Source organism: Schistocerca gregaria, chromosome 7, assembly GCF_023897955.1.
Source record: "Schistocerca gregaria isolate iqSchGreg1 chromosome 7, iqSchGreg1.2, whole genome shotgun sequence".
NCBI classification, from domain to species: domain Eukaryota; kingdom Metazoa; phylum Arthropoda; class Insecta; order Orthoptera; family Acrididae; genus Schistocerca; species Schistocerca gregaria.
The window spans coordinates 355,657,680-355,679,381 of record NC_064926.1 but is presented as its reverse complement, the minus strand read 5'-3'; the positions used below and the strand labels follow the sequence as shown (position 1 = coordinate 355,679,381).

Genomic DNA, 21,702 nt, shown 5'->3' with positions numbered 1-21,702 from the left:
CAGTGCTGCTGTGTATGGGCGGTAGCAGCAACCAAAAGACAGTCACCTGTTGATAGTGGCCGAGGAGTACTCAGCCGGAAGCTCGTGGATTTTAAAAACACTTTAAGCGGCTGGAAGTTAAATTTTTAGAATTTTTGAGTAATATAGGCAAAGTTCGCATTAATTGGTCCTAATAAAAAAAACTGGTGTTATTAAGAACAGAAATCGCATAAAAGTACTTGCTTTCTACCACTGGAACATTGTTCATGAACCCAGCTACGACAAGGTACACTGGATCGATCCCATCCTTCGATAAAAAGTCTCATTAGAAGATATACATGCTTTGTATGTTGAGCTCAATTTTTCTGGGCCTTCCTAGTCTTTCCAACTGCCTTTTTTGCCCACTTTATAACTTGGGCCATTTGGCTACGCCTCATAATAAGTCTTATTTTTTACTTTTTCATTTCCTTCAGCTTAAAAATAATTTTTCTACGGAGAGAAAATCACTATTAGTGTTTCACCTATTTTCCTATTGCTGAATTTCTTCACCCTTGCTTCCGAACCAACCTTAGAGAAGATATTAGTAGCTTTTGTGACGCAGAGAAAGACGTTGGTGTGCCAGAAGTTCCAGGTCCATTAACAACTACAAATTCAGCTTGTGGTTCTAGAAATTTTCAGTTGTAGAAGATGTAGAATCTTTGCCTTGGAGAACATTGGTTTCAGTGGCGTCATCTTGAATTGTCTCAGCTTCTAAAACTTCCGTTTGTGGTACTTTGTCTTTTGGTTCTTTATTATTTCTTTTGTTTTGTTTATAACGCGGCATGGGTTTGCTCCACCTGGTGTACCCGGTTTTGGTTCACAGTGCAAAACTGAACAGAACATGTTGAAAAGTTTGCATTCACATTATATGCAGCAAACAAAAATTGAAATGCATTGAAAAACACGAATAACTGAAGTAATTACTTCCTAGGTCTTATCAAGCAATGTTCCAATTCAAAAAACTGCTCCAAATAGCGCGAATATCGAAAGGAATTATCAGTAGATACTTTAGAAAGTTCTAGAAGAAAAAGAATACGTATACGCTGATGACGTTTACCTTTAATTCCCCGAAATGGGTGCTGCTAGCAGTTACAAGTGCTAACCGACCAATGGTGGGTGTAGTCTCAGAGATATGTCTGATCCTAATCTCCGAGACTTTGCATATGCAAAGGTTGTGCTGGTGTAGCGAACGTGCATGTGTGTGTGCGTGCGTGCGTCCGTGCGTGCGTGCGTGCGTGCGTGCGCGCGTTTGTTTGTCATGGGGAGGGGGGAAGGTGGGAAAGTAAATACTGCAGTGGGAAAGCGAAGATTGTCTACAGTAAGGAAATTAAAATGGATGTAGGTTGGGCGAAGAGAACTGTCCAGGGTAGACAACGTGGAGGACTGCTTCGAACCAGTCATTCGACAAAGGACCACTACACCAACAGTGCGAGTCACTTACTCGATACACTTGTTGTAGTAGAGAGCACAGCAATCACTCGCAAATGTTGTTTGCTGCAAATGCAGATTTCAGTCACTATGTGGCCCTCTTCAGTGCTAAAAGACATGTAAAGTTACAACAACATAGCATACATGCCTTATTATACGTAATTCATAGACCTACGAAGTAAATGTGCGTCAGTGGTAAAATGGATACCCGTAAATGTAAGTTAACACATTAAAACTGCCGGCCGCGGTGGTCTCGCGGTTCTAGGCGCGCAGTCCGGAACCGTGCGACTGATACGGTCGCAGGTTCGAATCCTGCCTCGGGCATGGATGTGTGTGATGTCCTTAGGTTAGTTAGGTTTAAGTAGTTTTAAGTTCTAGGGGACTGATGACCACTGCAGTTGAGTCCCATAGTGCTCAGAGCCATTTGAACCATTTTTGAACATTAAAACTACTTTTGTGTAGACATAGTCTCAACTGCTCTATTCACGTCAAGGACTCAGTCCACTCATAGGCCGCTGTTTACAATTACAGCACAGCTGGCTTCAATGTACGTCGTACCAGTCTGCAGCGCCCTCTTTATTTGTGTGATGTGTTGTGAACCTGTATTAACGTAATTTTACAATTCGTATGTTGTATCTTTTTATTTATTACTTTAAAAATTTAAAAAATTATCTACTTGAAACAAAAGGTGGTTGTAACTAATAGAGTTTTACAATTATATAATGTGTACAACTTTGCTTCCGCTGTTTTGCATTAGATGGCAGTAGCCACAAGTGGTGGTGTAGCTGTTAGGTCGTAAGCAACATACAGTAAGCTTAGGCTTTTATAAGCACAACACAATCAATGTACGAGTATTAATCGATCTGTGATTGCATCATAAAGTTATTCTCGAATAAATACGTCACCTTACGAGCCCAGTTCTCGTCAGTAGCAGGGAGCCTTAATTTTCCGCTTTAATATGAATAAAACTGCTGCTGACGTACGAGAAATGCTGCGTAGACTATCGTGAGGCACGTATTAGTGAAATAACGAGCAGAGGTTGCTCTCAGAACCTCAAGAACAATGATTTTAACCCCGAGGACCGGCTTTGCAGTTGAAGAGAGCTTTACAAAGCTAGTGAAACCTACTGAAACAATCACACAAGATAGTTACCGAAAAAAACTGAGGCGTCTGAACCGAGTACTGAAAGATAAACGGCCGCAATACAGCGATAGAGATGATTTTGCAACATGACAATGTTTCACCCACGTCGCAAAACCCGTAAAACCATACTTGAAAACTTTAAAATGGGAAGTCCTATCTCACCCACTATATTCTCCATACATTTCTACGTCAACCACTTTTTCCGATTAATAGTACACGTCCTGGCTGACAAACACTTCCGGTCATACGAGCTGTGATTAAAAAAAAAAGGAATTTATGATTTTATTAAGTAATCTTTATTTGTTCATCAGCATCAATTTTTTCCCCTTCAAAGTAATGCCTCACAGATATAATACACATGTGGAAGCACATTTTCCCGTCTTGGAAGCCCTTCTGGAACTCATTTTTGGTTATGGTGCTCAGTTCCTTCAGCGAATCTGATTTTATCTTATCAATGGTGGCAAAATGACATCCTTTCATGGTTGTCTTCAGCCTGGTGAGTAAGCCGCGGGGGGCAGGTACGGCGAATGCAGTGGCTAGGCAACATGGCGGTTTTCATTTCTGTTTTTTGCCTAAAAATCACGAACAAGCATTGAGGTGTGAGCTGTAGCATTATCATGAAACAACTTCCACAAGTTTTTCCTGAATTCTCGTTGTTTTCTTCGGATTGCTTCAAGAAAACGGCGCATATCTTCCATGTAGTATTCCTTGTCGACCTTACGGCCATGAGCAGAAACTCATGGTACGCTATTTCATGGTAATCGGAGAAAACTGCGAGAAGGACCTTCGTATGTGATCAAGCTTGTCGAATTGTTTTCAGTCTTGGAGGCTCTTCAGGGAATTTCCATTTCGACCACTGGGCTTGGTTTCGACGTCATATCTCTGTACCCATGTTTTGCCACCTGTTGTAACCTGTTTTAGAAGTTCGAAACACTTGTCGATTTCATTCAGCACTTCCTGTTCGATGTCTACACGACGTCGTTATGAGTGGAAATAGGACAATTTCGGAACAAACTCTGCTCCCCTAAACACCACAAAAAATTGCTTGTCATGAGCCAAAGAATATGGCGAGATCATCAACCTCTCTGAAGGTGATTCGGCATATTTTTTAGAACCATTCTCTTTACTTCTTCCACATTGCTAGGGAGTCCAGGGCGGTCGTCATTTTCGACTTGTTTTCGACCCTCTTTGAAACGTTTATACCACTCGCAAACTCTAACCTTACTCATAGCAGATTTGCCGAAAGCCTGTCAACATTTCGAATGCTGTGCTGCACTTTATGTGATTTTTAAATGCAAAATTTTATGTAATGTCTTTGATCCACCTTTAACGAAATAAAACTTCGGCGAGTACTCGAAAACACGTATAACCTTTTCGACTGTGAACAATACACTAAATATTCAAGACAGCTGCAGCTGGAAAATACATAGGAACGTGGGTACCAAAAAGATAAAATAATTCAAAATCGGATGTGTGAAGCCAGTGAAATTAATTCCCGTTACTTCTTGGTTCAAAATGTTCAAATCTTACGGGACTTAACTGCTAAGGTCATCAGTCCGTAAGCTTACACATTACTTTACCTAAATTATCCTAAGCACAAACACACACACCCATGCCCGATGGAGGACTCGATCCTCCACCGGGACCAGCCGCACAGTCCATGTCTGCAGAGCCTTAGACCGCTCTGTACTTCTTAGTCACACATCGTATGAACAAGTGCAAAGTTGGATCGATTCTTGGGTCTTCTCAAAAGACGCCCAGTCTTCCGTCGCGTGATTCGTATGCTGCTGGTAGGGTGAGAGCAACCCGGTCCAGCGAAGGCCAAAACCTTGAACCGATACTTTTTTGTACGTTTTTCAGAATAACGTCTCGAACGTCGAGGAAAAGCAATAGAAGAATAGTTGTAGACGAAATATATACTTGGTGGTAATTATGTGAACTAACCAGTATAATCAGTTATTGATTTTTATTCTTATTTAGTTTTAATTTATTTTTAGGAAATACTATTAACGCCCTAAGTAGCGCGCACATCAGAGAGTGCCGCAACACCAGTGTTCGTGGAAGTACGTGTTAGTCCTAAGTCCCCTCAATTTCTGTTTAGAGGAATTCCCATGTTCTCCCTTCCCCCTGAGTACTGCACTTGCGTATCTCATGGTTCCTAGAATAATCAGTGAGAAACTATACGTGGAACTGACATCACACAGGCGGCTCTCCGTATCGCGCGTAGTCAATCGTGTAGCTATTCACTTTGTCGTGTTTCCCTTTGCTTTTAGCGCTATTTGTGCTAACAGTCGCTGCATATTGCGATAAGTGCAATGGACGTAATTACTCCTCTGTTCCATTTTGCTTTTCTAGGAATATACAATATACACGATTAGGTTATAACTCAAATACTTCGTGGGCTGAATGCGGACCAAGATGAAGTGGTAGAGCCACCAAGCAATTGAAAGTGAACGGGAGGATAAAAGTGTGAACGTGGATTGCCGCAGTAGCGACTCAGAACAATCCGGGGACGAACATTCCAATCCCTTGGATGATATTCAAGACAACGTCAGAAAAGATGAGAAAACAGTTTGCACAAGCAATTCATTAGCTCTGTCGAATAAAAGGGAAACGACAAACATTGTAAAAGTATTGCCAGATCCGACCCACTCGGGCAGAAATATTTTCTTGGAACTGGATGCGTTTATGAGATTCATTTCTACAAATATGCTTGACAAAATTGTTGATTACACAAACCTTTATGTTTCAGAAAGGAGATAAGCTATTCAATATACTAGGGAAAGGGCTTCTAGATTTACTTCTTCTTCGGAAATGAAAGCTCTTTGTGGAGTTCTATTCTTAATCACTGTCAACAAAAGTAGCCTCACCAGTGCCCGAACAGCTTGGAAACGTGATGGTATAGGGATGATGGCTTGCAGATCTGCGTTTTTCTATAAAAGATTTATGTTCCTCTGAGAAGTATTAAATTGGATGAGAGGGTGACCAGGGAATTACTAGAAACGTGTGATAAATTAACAGTCATTAGGGATTTACACAAGAACTTTGAAAGTAACTGTAAAACCTATTACTCCTTCTCAGAATTTGTGACAATTGATCAAACGCTACTTCGCTTTCGAGGTTGGTGTAGTTTCATCCAATATATACCTGCCAAGCTGGCAAAATACTACCTGAAATTATGTGCCTTGTGCAACAGTAGAACGTCTTATGTGCACGGCTTTGAGATATATTGCGGTAAACAAGGGGAAGGTCCTTACTTTTCATCGAGTAAACCGTTCGACATAGTCAAGTGACTGGTGCAGCCCATCTTAAGTTCTCACAGATTTGCAAACACAGACAGCTATTAAGCTTGCTATCCACTGGCGCAATTTCTTCTGGAGAACGGTGCAACATTTCTTGATACAATGAAAAACAATAAAAACGAAACCCCTCAGGCTTTCTGGATCTTAAATGCCGAGAAAGGGGTTCTTCACTGTTTAGATTTCAGGGCAATTGTACCCTGGTGTCCTATACGCCAAAGAAGAAAAAAGCGGCCTCGTGTCCATGATTGCAAGGTAAAGAAACAGAAACGGGTAAACCCACCCCAAGAACGGACCTTAACCTTAGCTGCGGGGGGAGTGGGACGGGGCATAAATACAGCTGACCACAAATGTTCGCTTTATTCGACTTTAACAAAAATGAAAAGATGGCCGTTGCCAATATTCTTCAGATTTTTGGATATGGCAGCAATAAATTGACACATATTGTGGATGTGGAATAATAATACCGAATACGTAGTAGACTCGACTTCCTGGAAAATATGACTTCCGAGATTCTTGAAGAACACTACAAAGACCGTGAAAAACTTAAGAAGTCGAACAACGTACATTAGTCTCATTATTCCCGTGTGACCCATGTTCCTGGCAAGGAACTAAACTTTTTTCTGTCGATAATCTCTTCGATTCAGTATTATTTGGTTCTCGATAGTCTGAGAGAAATATATATATTTACGTTGTTCGGCATGAAAATTATTTTTAATGTAAGAATCTTTCAACACGTAAAGTAGTGTGCGATAGCTGTCCTCGGAGAGAAGATGGGGAAAAGGAAGTTCAGAGTCATTGATATTTAGTGTTTTCACATTTATGTATGCTGTAATTTATAATGTGATTCATTTTAGTTAAATGAGAAATACATGTATATGGTTCGTAAACTAATTATTCAGTACTACGCATTATTGAAAACAAAAGTACTGATATAATGTGATAGCATAGTTACGTATTACTTTATTTTTGAACATTACATTATACATGTAATAACACTCACAAAAATATACGGATGGTAACATTTTTTTAACAGCGGCCCCCAGGTCCGCGCGCGATATCTCATGGTACTGACGCAAGTTTTCTGTGGTTTTAAAACTATATACATCTGTAAAGTGCATAACAATAGCCGATGGAATTGCATACCTCACACAGATACCACCTCATATGTGTAACAGTAAAATATTAACAACTGTTTTCTTACAGTCACCTTTTGTTTTATGCCATAAATTTTTTGATGTATAAGATAATAAAGAAAATGATACAACATACTAGTTGTAAAATAAAGTAAATATATGTTTGTGGGGAGTCGGGTAAAAGTTTATAATTTGTTTGTTAGCTGTTTTTCTCACGCGAGCCTGGCAATTAATGTAGTGGTCAGCCAGAAAACGAAAGGAAACATACTGACCTTAGTTTCCAGCCTCCACCGCCACATTCTGGTCCAGCCCACTGAAAGAAAAGTTCTATCCTCGCTATTTTCAATTGAAAGCAAGTCTTTCTATTCTAACAGCACATTTAGCAGTTCAGAGGCGGCCTCTACGATACGTTCCTACCCGATTGTCTTTCTCCCTGACCAAAATTACGCAATGAAAGTTTGCAATAAATGTTCAAAATTAATGCTCGCCACAAAAAGTGGAAATTAAGTCACCACTTGCCACGCGGAATTGTAATTCTCTCGGACGGCACATTAACAGCTACTTCGGCGAATTGTAAGCGATCCAGCACGGTGTACAGCCCTCGTGAATTCGCTGTCCGTTTTACCGCAAATTCGCGATCCGGCACAGCCCGGTTCTGACGTCATCCGAACCAAAGCACGATCTGACGTTTAAAACAGACGTGGATCTTACAGTGGCTGAGTGCGAAGAGAACCTTCCTACTGGCTCTCTGGCTGTATTTATATAGGTGACGGAGCAGACAGCTGAGGGAATATTTGTTGTCTAAGGCTACCTGCATACTGCTGCAGCCTCCGACCGACCACTTTCTCGGACACTTAATCTTGAATAACACAGTCAAAAATTACTTTATAAACGTCTTAATTTTAACTTGTATACAGTTAAGCTGTCTGAAACTACCCAAAATGTTTCAGCTTGCCAGAATGAAAACTTTGCCTTCTAGAATTTTCATAGTGGAACTAACGGTAGATCGTTACCTCTGAACCGTACCTTTATAAACACTTATTTCGGCTGTTGTTAATACAACTCTCAAATTTGGTATAGCTTTATCATTTGGTATGTTTTCTCATTCAATTTAACCAAAATTCTCTTATCATCAAAGTTACAGGTACTTAATCTACTACGAATGGGTATACATTAGTTACAAACTTGGTTTTTAGTTAATCACTCAAAAACTATTAGAGATAGCATAACGTAGTCTCTCAGATATGATTTTTGGGGTGAACTGAAGCAGAAAACAAGTTTTCACGTTTAGTAATTAGCGCCTCTGATTTTTCCTAAAATTTCCGTCGTTAACCTGGTTTGCAGGAGAGATTCTGTAAAGTTTGGAAGGTAGAAGGCGAGGTACTGGCAGAAGTAAACCTGTGAGTACCGGGCGTGAGTCGTGCTTCGGTAGCTCAGACGGTAGACCACTTGCCCGTGAAAGGCAAAGGTCCCGAATTCGAGTCTCGGGCGGCCACACAGTTTTAATCTACCAGGAAGTTTCATAAACATTTTTAATTTCGTACTTAATTGTGGTGCAATACTTGTGCGCTACGAGCAGACGCTTTAAGATGACGTGGCGCTACTGGCAGTGAACTGGGGTAAGTGCCGGCACACTCGCTAGCCTCTGTATTTAACACATGATACAGAGCTTGGTTTGCTTCATGTTGTCAGTGCATCACACTTGAAAACTGGGCGCTGTAGACTAGTATGATACACACTGAAACGAGCTCTGTTGGAAGTGTAAACAGCGGCCTCAATGTGAACTTAACCTTTGACATTTGTGTCTCTGTTGATCCATTATGGACGTGGGACCAAGGCTGGTAAAATATTTAACAAAGAAATTCGGCAAACAGCCGCATAAATTGAGTAGTTATTTTATTTTCGCCAACAATTTCGGCCATTCAATGTACCATCTTCAGGTCCCATATGCACCTCTCAAAAATCATCAGTGTTGGCATACCGGAGCCATCTGTATCTGGAATTTGGAATACATTTCACATAAATTTTCTCAGCATATTATAGTCTTAGGTGGATATTTCAATTTACCAGATATAGACTGGGACACTCAGATGTTTAGGATCGGTGTTAGGGACAGAGCATCGAGTGACATTATACTTAGTGCACTATCCGACAATTAAAGAGAGAACCGACTCGTGGAGATAACTTCTTGGACCTACTGACAGCAAACACACCCGAACTTTTCGACTCTGTAAGCGCAGAACAGGGAATTAGTGATCTTAAGGCAGTTGCAACATAGCTGAATATGGAAGTAAATAGGAATATAAAAAAAGGGAGGAAGGTTTATCTGTTTACCAAGAGTAATAGAAGGAAGATTTCAGACTACCTAACAGATCAAAACGAAAATTTCTGTTCCGACACTGACAATGTTGAGTGCTTATGGAAAAAGTTTAAGGCAATTGTAAAATGCGTTTTAGACATGTACGTGCTGAATAAAACTGGGAGGGACGGGAAAACCCACCGTTGTTCAAAAACAAAGTTAGAAAACTACTGAGAAAGCAAAGAGAGCTTCACTCCAAGTTTAAACGCAGCCAAAACCTCTCAGACAAACAGAACCTAAACGATGTCAATGTTAGCGTAAGGAGGGCTATGCGTGAAGCGTTCAGTGAATTCGAAAGTAAAATTCTGTGTACCGACTTGACAGAAAATCCTAGGAAGTTCTGGTCTTTCATTAAATCAGGAAGTGGCTCGAAACAGCATATCCAGACACTCCGGGATGATGATGGCATTGAAACAGAGGATGACACGCGTAAAGCTGAAATACTATACACCTTTTTCCAAAGCTGTTTCACAGAGGAAGACCGAACTGCAGTTCCTTCTCTAAATCCTCGCACAAACAAAAAAATGGCTGACATCGAAGTAAGTGTCCAAGGAATTGAAAAGCAACTGGAATCACTCAACAGAGGAAAGTCCACTGGACCTGACAGGATACCAATTCGATTCTACACAGAGTACGCGAAAGAACTTGACCCCCTTCTAACAGACGTGTACCGCAAGTCTCTAGAGGAACAGAAGGTTCCAAATCATTGGAAAAGAGCACAGGTAGTCCCAGTCTTCAAGATGGGTCTTCGAGGAGATGCGCAAAACTATAGACCTATATCTCTGACGTCGATTTGTTGTAGAATTTTAGAACATGTGTTTTGCTCGAGTATCATGTCGTTTTTGGAAACCCAGAATCTACTCTGTAGGAATCAACATGGATTCCGGAAACAGCGATCGTGTGAGACCCAACTCGCTTTATTTGTTCATGAGACCCAGAAAATATTAGATACAGGCTCCCAGATAGATGCTATTTTCCTTGACTTCCGGAAGGCGTTCGATACAGTTCCGCACTGTCGCCTGATAAACAAAGTAAGAGCCTACGGAATATCAGACCAGCTGTGTGGCTGGATTGAAGAGTTTTTAGCAAACAGAACACAGCATGTTTTTATCAATGGAGAGACGTCTACAGACGTTAAGGTAACCTCTGGCGTGCCACAGGGGAGTGTTATGGGACCATTGCTTTTCACAATATATATATAAATGACCTAGTAGATAGTGTCGGAAGTTCCATGCGGCTTTTCGCGGATGATGCTGTAGTATACAGAGAAGATGCAGCATTAGAAAATTGTAGCGAAATGCAGGAAGATCTGCAGCGAATAGACACTTGGTGCAGGGAGTGGCAACTGATCCTTAACAAAGACAAATGTAATGTATTGAAAATACATAGAATGGAAGGATCCTTTATTGTATGATTATATGATAGCGGAACAAACACTGGTAACAGTTACTTCTGTAAAATATCTGGAAGTATGCGTGCGGAACGATTTGAAGTGGAGTGATCATATAATATTAATTGTTGGTAAGGCGGGTACCAAGTTGAGATTCATTGGGAGAGTCCTTAGAAAATGTAGTCCATCAACAAAGGAGGTGGCTTACAAAACACTCGTTCGACCTATACTTGAGTATTGCTCATCAGTGTGGGATCCGTACGAGATCGGGTTGACGGAGGAGATAGAGAAGTTCCAAAGAAGAGCGGTGCTTTTCGTTACAGGGTTATTTGGTAACCGTGATAGCGTTTCGGAGATGTTTAGCAAACTCAAGTGGCAGACTCTGCAAGAGAGGCGCTATGCATCGCGGTGTAGCTTGCTCACCAGGTTTCGAGAGGGTGCGATTCTGGATGAGGTATCGAATATATTGCTTCCCCCTACTTATACCTCCCGAGGAGATCACGAATGTAAAATCTGAGAGATTCGAGCGCGCTCGGAGGCTTTCAGACAGTCGTTCTTCCCGCGAACCATACTCGACTGGAACAGAAAAGGGAGGTAATGACAGTGGGATGTAAGGTGCCCTCCGTCACACTCCGTTCGTTGGCTTGCGGAGTATAAATGTAGATGTAGATGTAGATGTAGACGTCGTAAATCCTCTAGTCCTTCCTTCGACGATTTGACTGCAAAATTGCAGTCAACATTTGGAAGGAAGAGCTTGAGAATTCACGACATCGATAAACCAGTATTGATAATTTTTGACATATGGATATGAGACATGAAGATGGCATATTTAATTGCCAAAACTGATAGCGGAAATGAAATAAAAGAACTTCCCAATCCGCATGGCTGTTTGGCGAATTTCTTTGTTAAATACATACATCAAAAAAGTATTGCATCACCTCGATTCCCAGAACTCCTGAAGATAGACGTTGACTCTGGATACTGTATCACAGACACATTATCTTTCACTGTTCAGAGATGTCACTAAAACCACTCAAAGATGTAAACAACAATACATGAGCAGCGCCATTAGCCGGAGGGCGACCGACAGCTGATCAGTTCCAGTCATTCCACCACAAAGGAGCTACACGGCTCATGTTGCCTGTAGTTCAACCATGCCTAAACGGTCAATACCGCGGTTCGATCGCGTCCACATTGTTACTTTGCGCCAGGAACGGTTCTTAACAAGGGAAGTGCCCAGGCGTATCGGAGTGAACCAAAGTGATGTTGTTCGGACATGGCATTGTGGATGACATGCCTCGCTCAGGCCACCCAAGGGCTACTACTGCAGTCAATGACGGCTACCTACGGATTATGGCCCGGAGCAACGCCACCATGTTGAACAATGCTTTTCGTGCAGCAATAGGCTGCATGATGCGCAACTTCACTCCCGACGTCCGTGGCGAGGTCCATCTTTGCAACCACGACACCATGTTGTGCGGTACAGATAGGCCCAACAACATGCCGAATGGGCCGCTCAGGATTGGTATCACGTTCTGTTCACCGATGAATGTTACATATGCCTTCAACGAGATAATCGTCGGAGACATGTTTGGAGGCAATCTGTCCACCTAGTGCAGCAAGGTGGAACCTCCCTGCTGTTTTGAGGTGGCATAATGTGGGACTGATGTATGCAGCTGGTGGTCACGGAATGCGCCGTAACGTGAATTCCATCCTCCGACCGACAGTGCAGCCTTATAGGCAGCATTTTGGCGAGGCATTCCTCTTCATGGACGACAATTCGTTCCCCCATCGTGCACGTTTTGGGAATGGCTTCCTTCAGGATAGCGATATCGCTTGACTAGAGTGGTCAGCATGTTCTCCAGCACGAAGCCTATCGAACATGCCTGGGATAGAATGAAAAGCGCTGTTTATGAACGACGTGACCCACCAACCACGCTGAAAGATCTACGCCGAATCGCTGTTGAGGAGTGGGACAATCTGGAGCAACAGAGCCATGATTAACTTGTGGATAGTATGCCACGACAAATATATGCATGCATCAATGCAAGAGGTCGTGCTACTGGGTGTTAGAGGTAATAGTATGTTCACCAGTCTGGACCACCACCTCTGAAGGTCTTGCTGTATGGTGTACAACATGCAATGTGTGGTTTTCATGAGCAATGAAAAGGGGGAAATGATGTTTATGTTGATCGCCATTCCAATTTTCTTTACAGGTTCCGGAACTCTCGGAACCGAGGTGATACAATACTTTTTTATGTTGTTGTTGTTGTGGTCTTCGGTCCCGAGACTGGTTGAATGCAGCTCTCCATGCTACTCTATCTAATGCAAGCCTCTTCATCTCCCAGTACCCACTGCAACCTACATCCCTCTGAATCTGCCTAGTGTAGTCATCTCTTGGTCTCCCTCTACGATTTTTACCCTCCACGCTGCCCTCCAATACTAAATTGGTGATCCCTTGATGCCTCAGAACATGTCCTACCAACCGATCCCTTCTTCTGGTCAAGTTGCGCCACAAACTTCTCTTCTACCCAATCCTATTCAATACTTCCTCATTAGTTATGTGATCTACCCATCTAATCTTCAGCATTCTTCTGTAGCATTTTTTATGTGTGTTTTGCAAATGAATAGTCTGTTAGCGACTACGTGTACGTACAAGTGGTTTCCATGTTTTAACTTAGATTTACTGGTATGTATTTTGTCACTAGCTCAGTTTTACAGCTTGTACGACTTTACCTTATTATAATTAGATGTTTATCGCGTTTTTAGCACTGAAGTTGGCCCCGTAGTGGCTGAAATCTGGAGATGCAATAAACATTATTAGCGACTGATTGCTGTAACCATCACTACTTGAAACACAAATTACAGCCACTGGCACATCTGTTTCCACATTTAATCAAACCTGATGACACCGCTGTAGTGTTTCCGCTCCTTTAATTCATGAACACTAACTCTTACTGCTCTCCTAGTAGTACTGATGTGTGATGTCTGAGGACGGTCGCAGCTTGTGGTGCATAGCGGCCGCCTGTGGTGTCTGCAGGTGGACCTGTCCGGGAACGCGATAGCTGCGCTGCAGCCGGGCACGTTCTCCGGCAACGACCGTCTGCGCATGCTGTCGCTGAGTCACAACCCGCTGTCGGAGCTGGTTGAGGGCCAGTTCCCCGCGCTGCCGCACCTGCGCACGCTGGACCTCTCGCACTGCCGGCTGGCGCGCGTCCACCCGGCCGCCTTTGCCCGCCTCTCGGCGCTCGAGACGCTGCACCTCAACAACAACCGCCTCCAGCAGCTGGACGCCGCCGCGCTCAACGTCGCCGCCGCCACGCTCAAGGCGGTACGTCCGACAGCCACTCTACTGCTCAATTCTGCTATCCTGAAGCGCGTTCTGACCAGACGAAACTACAGTCGTCCGGTCACCGCTGTGGCTGCTTTGAGTGTTCTGAGAGAGCATTCATCCTTAACTACAACAGATGAAATAGTAGTTCACTTTATTGCGTAAATGACACACTTCCTTACTACCGGATAAGTGGTCAATTTATTACTATCACAGTCTTCAAAGCACCTGTCAGTGCATACAATCGGAAACTGTTCTCTTGAAGCACAGCGTTCAACTTTTATGAACTCCAGCAGAAGATTTAACTGTCACTGTCCTAAATGATTATGTTGACTGCTGCAGCTCAGATCTCGAATTAGGGGCAGAGCTCGTCGTAGCCCACCTCAATATTGACCTCGGTACGAGGGCTCTGCAGTACTAAGATGGGAGGCGTGGTCCACAGTCGAACCTCCCATACATAGCTACGAATTGCAGCGACCCCTCGCCAGTGTGTGTGATATCAAGCTATCGACTTTGGTGTGGCACCGCGATGATACCACAAAGGAAACAGTCGGGATAATAGGGAAGGGCAGTCGTTTCATTTGATCGAGCGTGATTACGCAGTGTTAACACACTGGATTTGCCATCGAAATGGATGACAGTTAAAATTCACAATCAGTCAGCCTGCCTCATGGCGTCGGCACAGGCATCGTGCATTCGAACGTCAGCATGCCGAATTCACATGCTGATGAACGCTCAGAAACTGCGGTCTGTGGATATGCCGCGTGTGTCTCAATGTGGTATACGCGATTACGCAATTGCAGTGCACTCCAACGGCAGTTGTATGCCGTAACTTGCTCGCAGATCACACAGTTTGTGTACGAAAGGGACGGGCATAAAATTCCTGAATCAGCTCTCTTAAAATGCAATTTCCTTGTTATCTGCTAGTCAATATCATTCTCTCTGCAGTATACACAAATACAAACTTCAATATGCATAAATATGTTACAAGGCAAAAAGAAATTACCACATTAAAGGAACATAAGTTTACAACAATACCATTACAAATGGTTCAATACAAATATATCATAGTTTTCCACATGAGACAAAAATTATTTAATCATCCTCAGTCATTAGCAAAACATTCAAGTTATTCTTATTTGATCGCTGTTTCTTTTCAGTAGCAGAACCATTATAATTTGTGAAATACAAGGCTAAACAAGACAGTGCAAAATATTTTATTGCAAGTAGTGCAAACTCTTAGGTATATGATGCACTTGTATTTACGTAACATGGATTTTTATAGAATATACTTTAAAAAAAGGAAGTCACATAACCTATTAGAAAACGTGAAGTCGAGTAAAAAATAATATGAGATGCAACACATGTCATATCACTTCCTGACTCTGATCCTGTCTTTACTATATCCCACTGATTTTCCCCTACACGCACCTTTGTTTTGTATTTTATTACCTTCTTAAGGTTTTAATCGCAGATATGTTGTTATTTGGCATATAGTTATTTAAAATTGTACCAAGAAAATGTCTTTTTTGTTCGATCTTCCATGTACTTTTTTTGCCTTGAAATTGCACACTGTTTTAACAAGCAAGTTACAAAGCGAAAATTATTAACCACCAGTTCATCACAACAAATCGTGCTGATAAACAACGTGTTCTCGAGAGACCAATTGCATGTTGCTTTGAAATCTCATATAAGCAGAGGATATAAGTTACAGTATAAACTAAAAGACAATATGGCGTATCCAGACACTCTACTGAAGAGAGATAGCGTGCATGTGACTGGTCTACGTTTAAACACACGTTCAGAACATATGTCGCGCTTAATATTGCTCTGCACGCATGGAAAGACTCTCGAACGTAGTTTTTCCATGCTATGGCGTTAGAAACTCGACACGCTCAACGTTGACGTTCGAATACGCGGTCCCTGTGACGAGGAATTTTGGTTTCCCCAAGTCGATAATGATTTCCTTGAGAAGGACATAACCATTTCCTTCCAAATTCTTTCCCAAACAGAGTGAGCGCCACGTCGCTATGGACTTCTTCGTCGAAAGTAGGCCAAGCCATTACCTTTTTTCTATTTGCCAGTGTGTCAGCGCCACCACTGAAAAAAATTAATGCAGATTGGTTTTCATAGTTGTGCACCAGCACTGCGGCTAGTCTGTGCAAGGTCTACTGGTTGAGGGGGGCGTAAATGTGTTCTCTTAGGCAACACAACTCTATTAAGGAAACATTGTACTGAAGACTGATTGCGTTGTAAACCTTTGTATCCGTAAATATTTCTGCACTCAAACCTACTCTTAGCAAATACAGCAGACGATGTTACGTATTACTTTTACTATTTGATATCAGATGTAGAACAAATTAATATCTGAATTCACTGTCCATGAACTGTATCTGTTTTTCGCTCCTGTATCCATTAGAGAAGCACAAAGATTGCTAACGAAGTTACAAGAGGAAAAAAAAAAGACGAAAGTAATGAGATTCAGCAAAAACTAGATTATCGATGATCGGGACGTCAAAAATTGGCACCATGAAGAACACGTAGCTAAGGAATTCTTAACGCATAACACGGACCATGCAATAAGGACAAAACTAGCGTATCAGCGCATGCAACGAGGGGATGCCTAACAAACAGAAGTCTGATCTGAGGAAGAAATTTCTGAAAATTTATGTTTGCAGCACAGCATTTCACGGTAGCAGATCATTGACTGTGGATCTTCCGGAAAACGAGAGAATCAGCATATTTGAGATGCGCCGTTATGGAGGGAAGTTGAAACTTTGATGGACTGATAAGATAAGAAAAGAGGAATTTCTCTGCAGAGTTGGTGAAGAAAGGAACACGTGGTAAACATTGACAACAATGACGGACAGGATAGTGGGATATTTGTTAAGACATCAGGAAATAACTACATGGTGCTAGAGGGAGCTCTAGAAGGTAAAAGGAGCAAAGCCGAGACTGGGATACGTCCAGCAGATATATGATGTCGTACGATGAAAGTGCTATTCTCAGAAGAAGTGGTTGGCGTATGAGAGGAATTCGTGGCTGGTGACATCGAACCGACACAAAGACGAAATCACCAGAAATTGTCTAGATTGCCCGATGGGACACAGCTCCAAGGTACAGGCACTGCCCATGCACTCCAGCCATAACAATTCTGCAGGCATCGGCCACGGAACCAGTCGTAACACAACCGCTTGCACTCCTCTGTGGAGTCGGCACCGTGTTGTCCAGACACGACGGCCACCAGGTGGTTCTGTCATCAGCTCGCCTTCACAATACTCTGCAGCTCCTAAATGTCTTCGTCGCGCCGCGGCCCCAGCGCAGAAGTGCAATGCCAATGTGGTCGCTGTAGCAACACAAGCCGCGCAGGTTACCATGCGCCGTTACTGTGGCACTCCTTTGATGTAACCGTTTCTGCTGGCGCCACAGTAGACACCAAAGCGGTGAGAGACTTGACTGCTACGCACAGCAATTACAGAAGCAATATCGCAAAGGGATGCAATCCGTTCGTTACATTTAAGGAATACTGTTGCACACGTGACTGGTTCGCCACGCGGCTTACAGCCACGCCATTGGAATCGCACATTAATTCCGTTCGCTGCTTGGATTTCCAGTTAATTCTGCTGCTCCCTGCAAGGCTCTGCTCGGTCACTCCACCTCGTGGTGGACACTACTGACCCTAGCTGCTGTCCCTTTGATTCCTCCGACGCCATCTCGCCCTTACCCAGATAACTGCCTGCAGGGTTTGAAGTCTGTTGCTACGCGTTCCGATTATCACAGCACACCTCTAGTAGGTTTTGGGCACATAACTTAATATCAAGGTGTATCATGAGTACCGACGTAAAATCAAAAATTTCAAAATACACGATACTAGAAGCAAAAACGTTACAGTAAACAAGTCCACGAAGGAACCGTGAAACCTGGTAGTCAAGGAAGGCAGGATTCGGTTATGATTTAGGACGGGGCCGTAATCAGTTACTATTGGTTCCGATTCGCCATTAAACACATTTATTTTAAAACGGTAGTTCCAGACTAAGCAATAAATAGAGATCTCACACGTTATTAATTAAGAAATAATCACCTGTGTAAGTAGCAGTGCTTCCAGTGCGTTACAATTTACCAAACGAGCATAAAATACAGACACAGCAAATAATGTTTTTTTAAAAACAAACCAGTGTGATCCCAATTAGAATTTTAAGGCAAGTAACCACAGTCACGGCTGAAGGCCATTAACGCCAAGGATTGCAATTATAAAAAAAAAAATACCGTAAATCAGCAATGCAATAGCAAAGGTTAATTTAAGAGGAGGCTACTGATAACCAAACGGGTGAAACGAAATGATGATTAACTAAGTAACACAACAATTTACACCTGCTGTATCGCCAAAAAATGGCAATAATATAAAATATTTAAAAAGCAATAGCAAAGGTTAATTTAAAAAGACAAGAAACTGATCACCAATCAGGTGAGACAAAATGATGGTAAACTTGGTAACACAATTATTTAAACCTGCTGTAACGCTAAGAATGACAATTATATAAAAAAATTGAAACATAAAATAAAACACCAAATACAAAAATTAAACACAAGGTCCAGTCATAGACTATGCACCAGGAATCGACCTCTGAGTAGGTCCGGCAAAAAACGCTTTCGCGAGTGGTGAGATAGGCAGCCTAGAGTTACATTCACTTCATAAGATGCTAGCTCTGACTATTGGCAGTCTAATGAATGCCTAATGATAATCTGACGTAAGCGAGATGATTGCGATTTTGTGGTTAGCGGCCTCTGTTGGAGTGATTCTGTGTAAACGCCGCATACTAGTTCGTCGTGTGATCTTTGTTTACATTTCGGAGACCTAGAGTGGTAAACAGGATGGGTAGGACCCACAGTACACCGTTAAAGTGCCATTCCTGTCAGTGGTTCGCGAAGCGTGAGTTGTGTTGTACGAGTGTCGGTGGTAACATCGAACATTAGAGTGGAGAGGAGTATACGGATAGGCATTCCATGTATTGCAGAGTTAACGGCAAAACACAGACACTGCATACTTGCAAGCATGCTCTGCCTGAAGGCCCCTCGTTAGTCGAACGTTTACCTGCGTGCGTCTACGCCTCTAGAAACTGGGAGATTTCCAAATGCCGTGTGAGGGGGTACACCTGTACGAATCACACCTGTGATTGGAGACATGGTGCTGGAAACAGTCGAACACTGTCCACAACTTTGGACAAGAAGACAAAAGGACAATTTCCTGGAATTAGTAGCAGTAGTGCATGGAGAACAAAGCATCGCAATGCATTTCACCCGCATCACCTCTAACGAGCTCACTGTCTTAGTGAGACGGACTTTGTGTTATAATGACGACGAACGAGTCTTCGCCAATGTTGACTGTGGCCAATGTGGTTGTACAGGACTCTTCTTGGCTGCACACATATAATTATAAACATATAGCTATTGAGGCCTCTTTTAGGCCAGACGTTACTAAGCGCCTTGTTAGAGGTAGCTTCCTGTCAGCTGAAGGCTATGCTACTTTACTACTTGACGTCCCGAGCAGGAGTGGACGAGAGTGGAGAGAGAAACTTGATACAAGCTAACAGAGCTGGTCGCGACTCACGGGTCCAATGATACTAAGACGGACCGCGGTCGATAACTTCAACCCCTCACAAGTATGGTATCGAACGTTGATACCACACTTTGCTCATAGACCAACGTTCTGTCGGTGGAGGCAACAACGAGTTGTAGGCAACCCTATATTTGATAATAGCCTTTCTGTTTTTACAGGTGAAGCACAGTTCACTGGTGGTAATGTGTTCATTTATAGCAAATATGACGTTTGGAGTCATCTAGATGCACTTGTCTCCACATCAGCAACGTTTCTCCTTCGATGTGTGGTTCGGAGTGCTAGGTGATCATCTTACTGGGCCGTACATATTACCCGACAAACACAGTGAACGGAAATACCTTCCGTTTCTGCGACTCATCTCGAAGGACTTCTTAAGTATAGTCACATAGAACAACGTCGAAAACTGTAGTTCATGCAAGACGGAGATCCGCCACATTTTACTTCTATAGTGAGGCGAAACCTAACTTGGTGATATGGCCAAAGATGAACCGGGAGAGAAGGAACTGTACCATGGCCCGCAAGACTACCAGATCTGAACTCCAGGGATTCCCGAGTTTCGAACCACATTAAAGGTTGAATATTTACTGCAGAGACTTGTCGTTGCTTGTTAAGAATTTCGAAATGATCTACGAGTGTCAGGAAGGATTCGAAACTGTTTCTGGCGGCGGGTACGGGCCTGCACCTTGATACAAGAATGAAACTTTGAACACCTTCCTAATTACGGTACAATCATGTGACTTTTGTTATGTTCATTCAAAACACATGCACATCCGTCACAGTACCTTCAAGAACTTTTCTTGATGTTGTACGGTGCTGTAACCAATTCCTAAATAAGACGATATTTACACAGAATCAAGTCGATTTCGCAGTCGTACATAAACATGATGAAAGGAAATAAACTGTCACATCGGCTGCAAATGGGAAGTGAAATGAACTGAGTGGCAACATGTGGCAATCTGTACCGGACAGGAGTCGAACCTGGATTTCCCACTTTACGCGAGTGGTTACCCTAACCGCATACTACTTCCGTAGCGCCCCCTGTCGTTCACACGCGTTGCTCGCAGCACCACGCTGTATTCCCGTAAGAGTTCAGGAGAGGAAAAAAGAGTGCATCCGCACTAGAATAGCATTAATGGCCGTCGAGCTGTTTATATTTGTATATGTGTTGTGTTTGGTCTTGAGGAGATGTCCGAAAGGACGATAATCACACACAAATACATGAATATAGCTTGATGGGCGATAGGATCGTTTAAGTGAGGATGCACTCTCTCACTCTCGCACTCTAATCTCGGACGTGAAGGAAATTGGAAATTTGTGGTAACTTCCTATGGGACCAAACTGCTGAGATCATCGGTCCCTAGGCTTACACACTACTTAATCTAACTTACGTTAAGGACAACACACACACTCATGCCCGAGGGAGGACTCTAACCTCCGACGAGGGTAGCCGCACGAACCGTGGCAAGCCGACCAGACCGCACGGGTACCCTGTGCGGCTCGGACGTGAAGCATTTATACTGTATTGTCAGTGTAGGTAATGTTAGAACTGTGTGACTCACCTTGGTAAGTTAGACGTATGTTGCAAAACACGTTAGAGTTGATCCCTGAATCAGGTTTGGAATAAACATGTTTTATTAGACATCTTTGAAGTTTCCATTATTTTCTTACCAACCTCTTGCACAGTGATTTTACTTTCGCGTTTTAGGGAAATTGTTCCGACGTCTTTATATATCCACGATGTTGTACTTCTTCTTCCGTGACCATGTCGCCTACATTTTAAAACTAGAACTTTTCTTCTCAGTATTCCGTAATGAGAAGGACCAATGTTAATTTTCTTTCATTTGCAAACGTATTCTTGCTATAAGTATGGCTGCGATGAATCACATTTGTGTTTATCACGTCCAAGATACAATAATGTTTTTGTATTATTCAGAAATAACTTTTTCTGAAGCAACTTCACTAGCGCGCACGCAAAAAGTTC

The 21,702-nt window shown here is 42.6% G+C and overlaps 1 protein-coding gene across 1 annotated transcript in view; it reads left to right on the top strand.

Moving 5' to 3' along the window:
* Nucleotides 1-21,702, top strand: part of LOC126281654 (leucine-rich repeat-containing protein 24-like) — a 354,700-nt gene that overhangs the window by 227,097 nt on the left and 105,901 nt on the right. Inside the window, exon 4 of the mRNA XM_049980790.1 lies at nt 13,814-14,104. Within this exon, the coding sequence (XP_049836747.1) occupies nt 13,814-14,104 (291 nt within the window). The remainder of the gene's footprint in view (nt 1-13,813; nt 14,105-21,702) is intronic.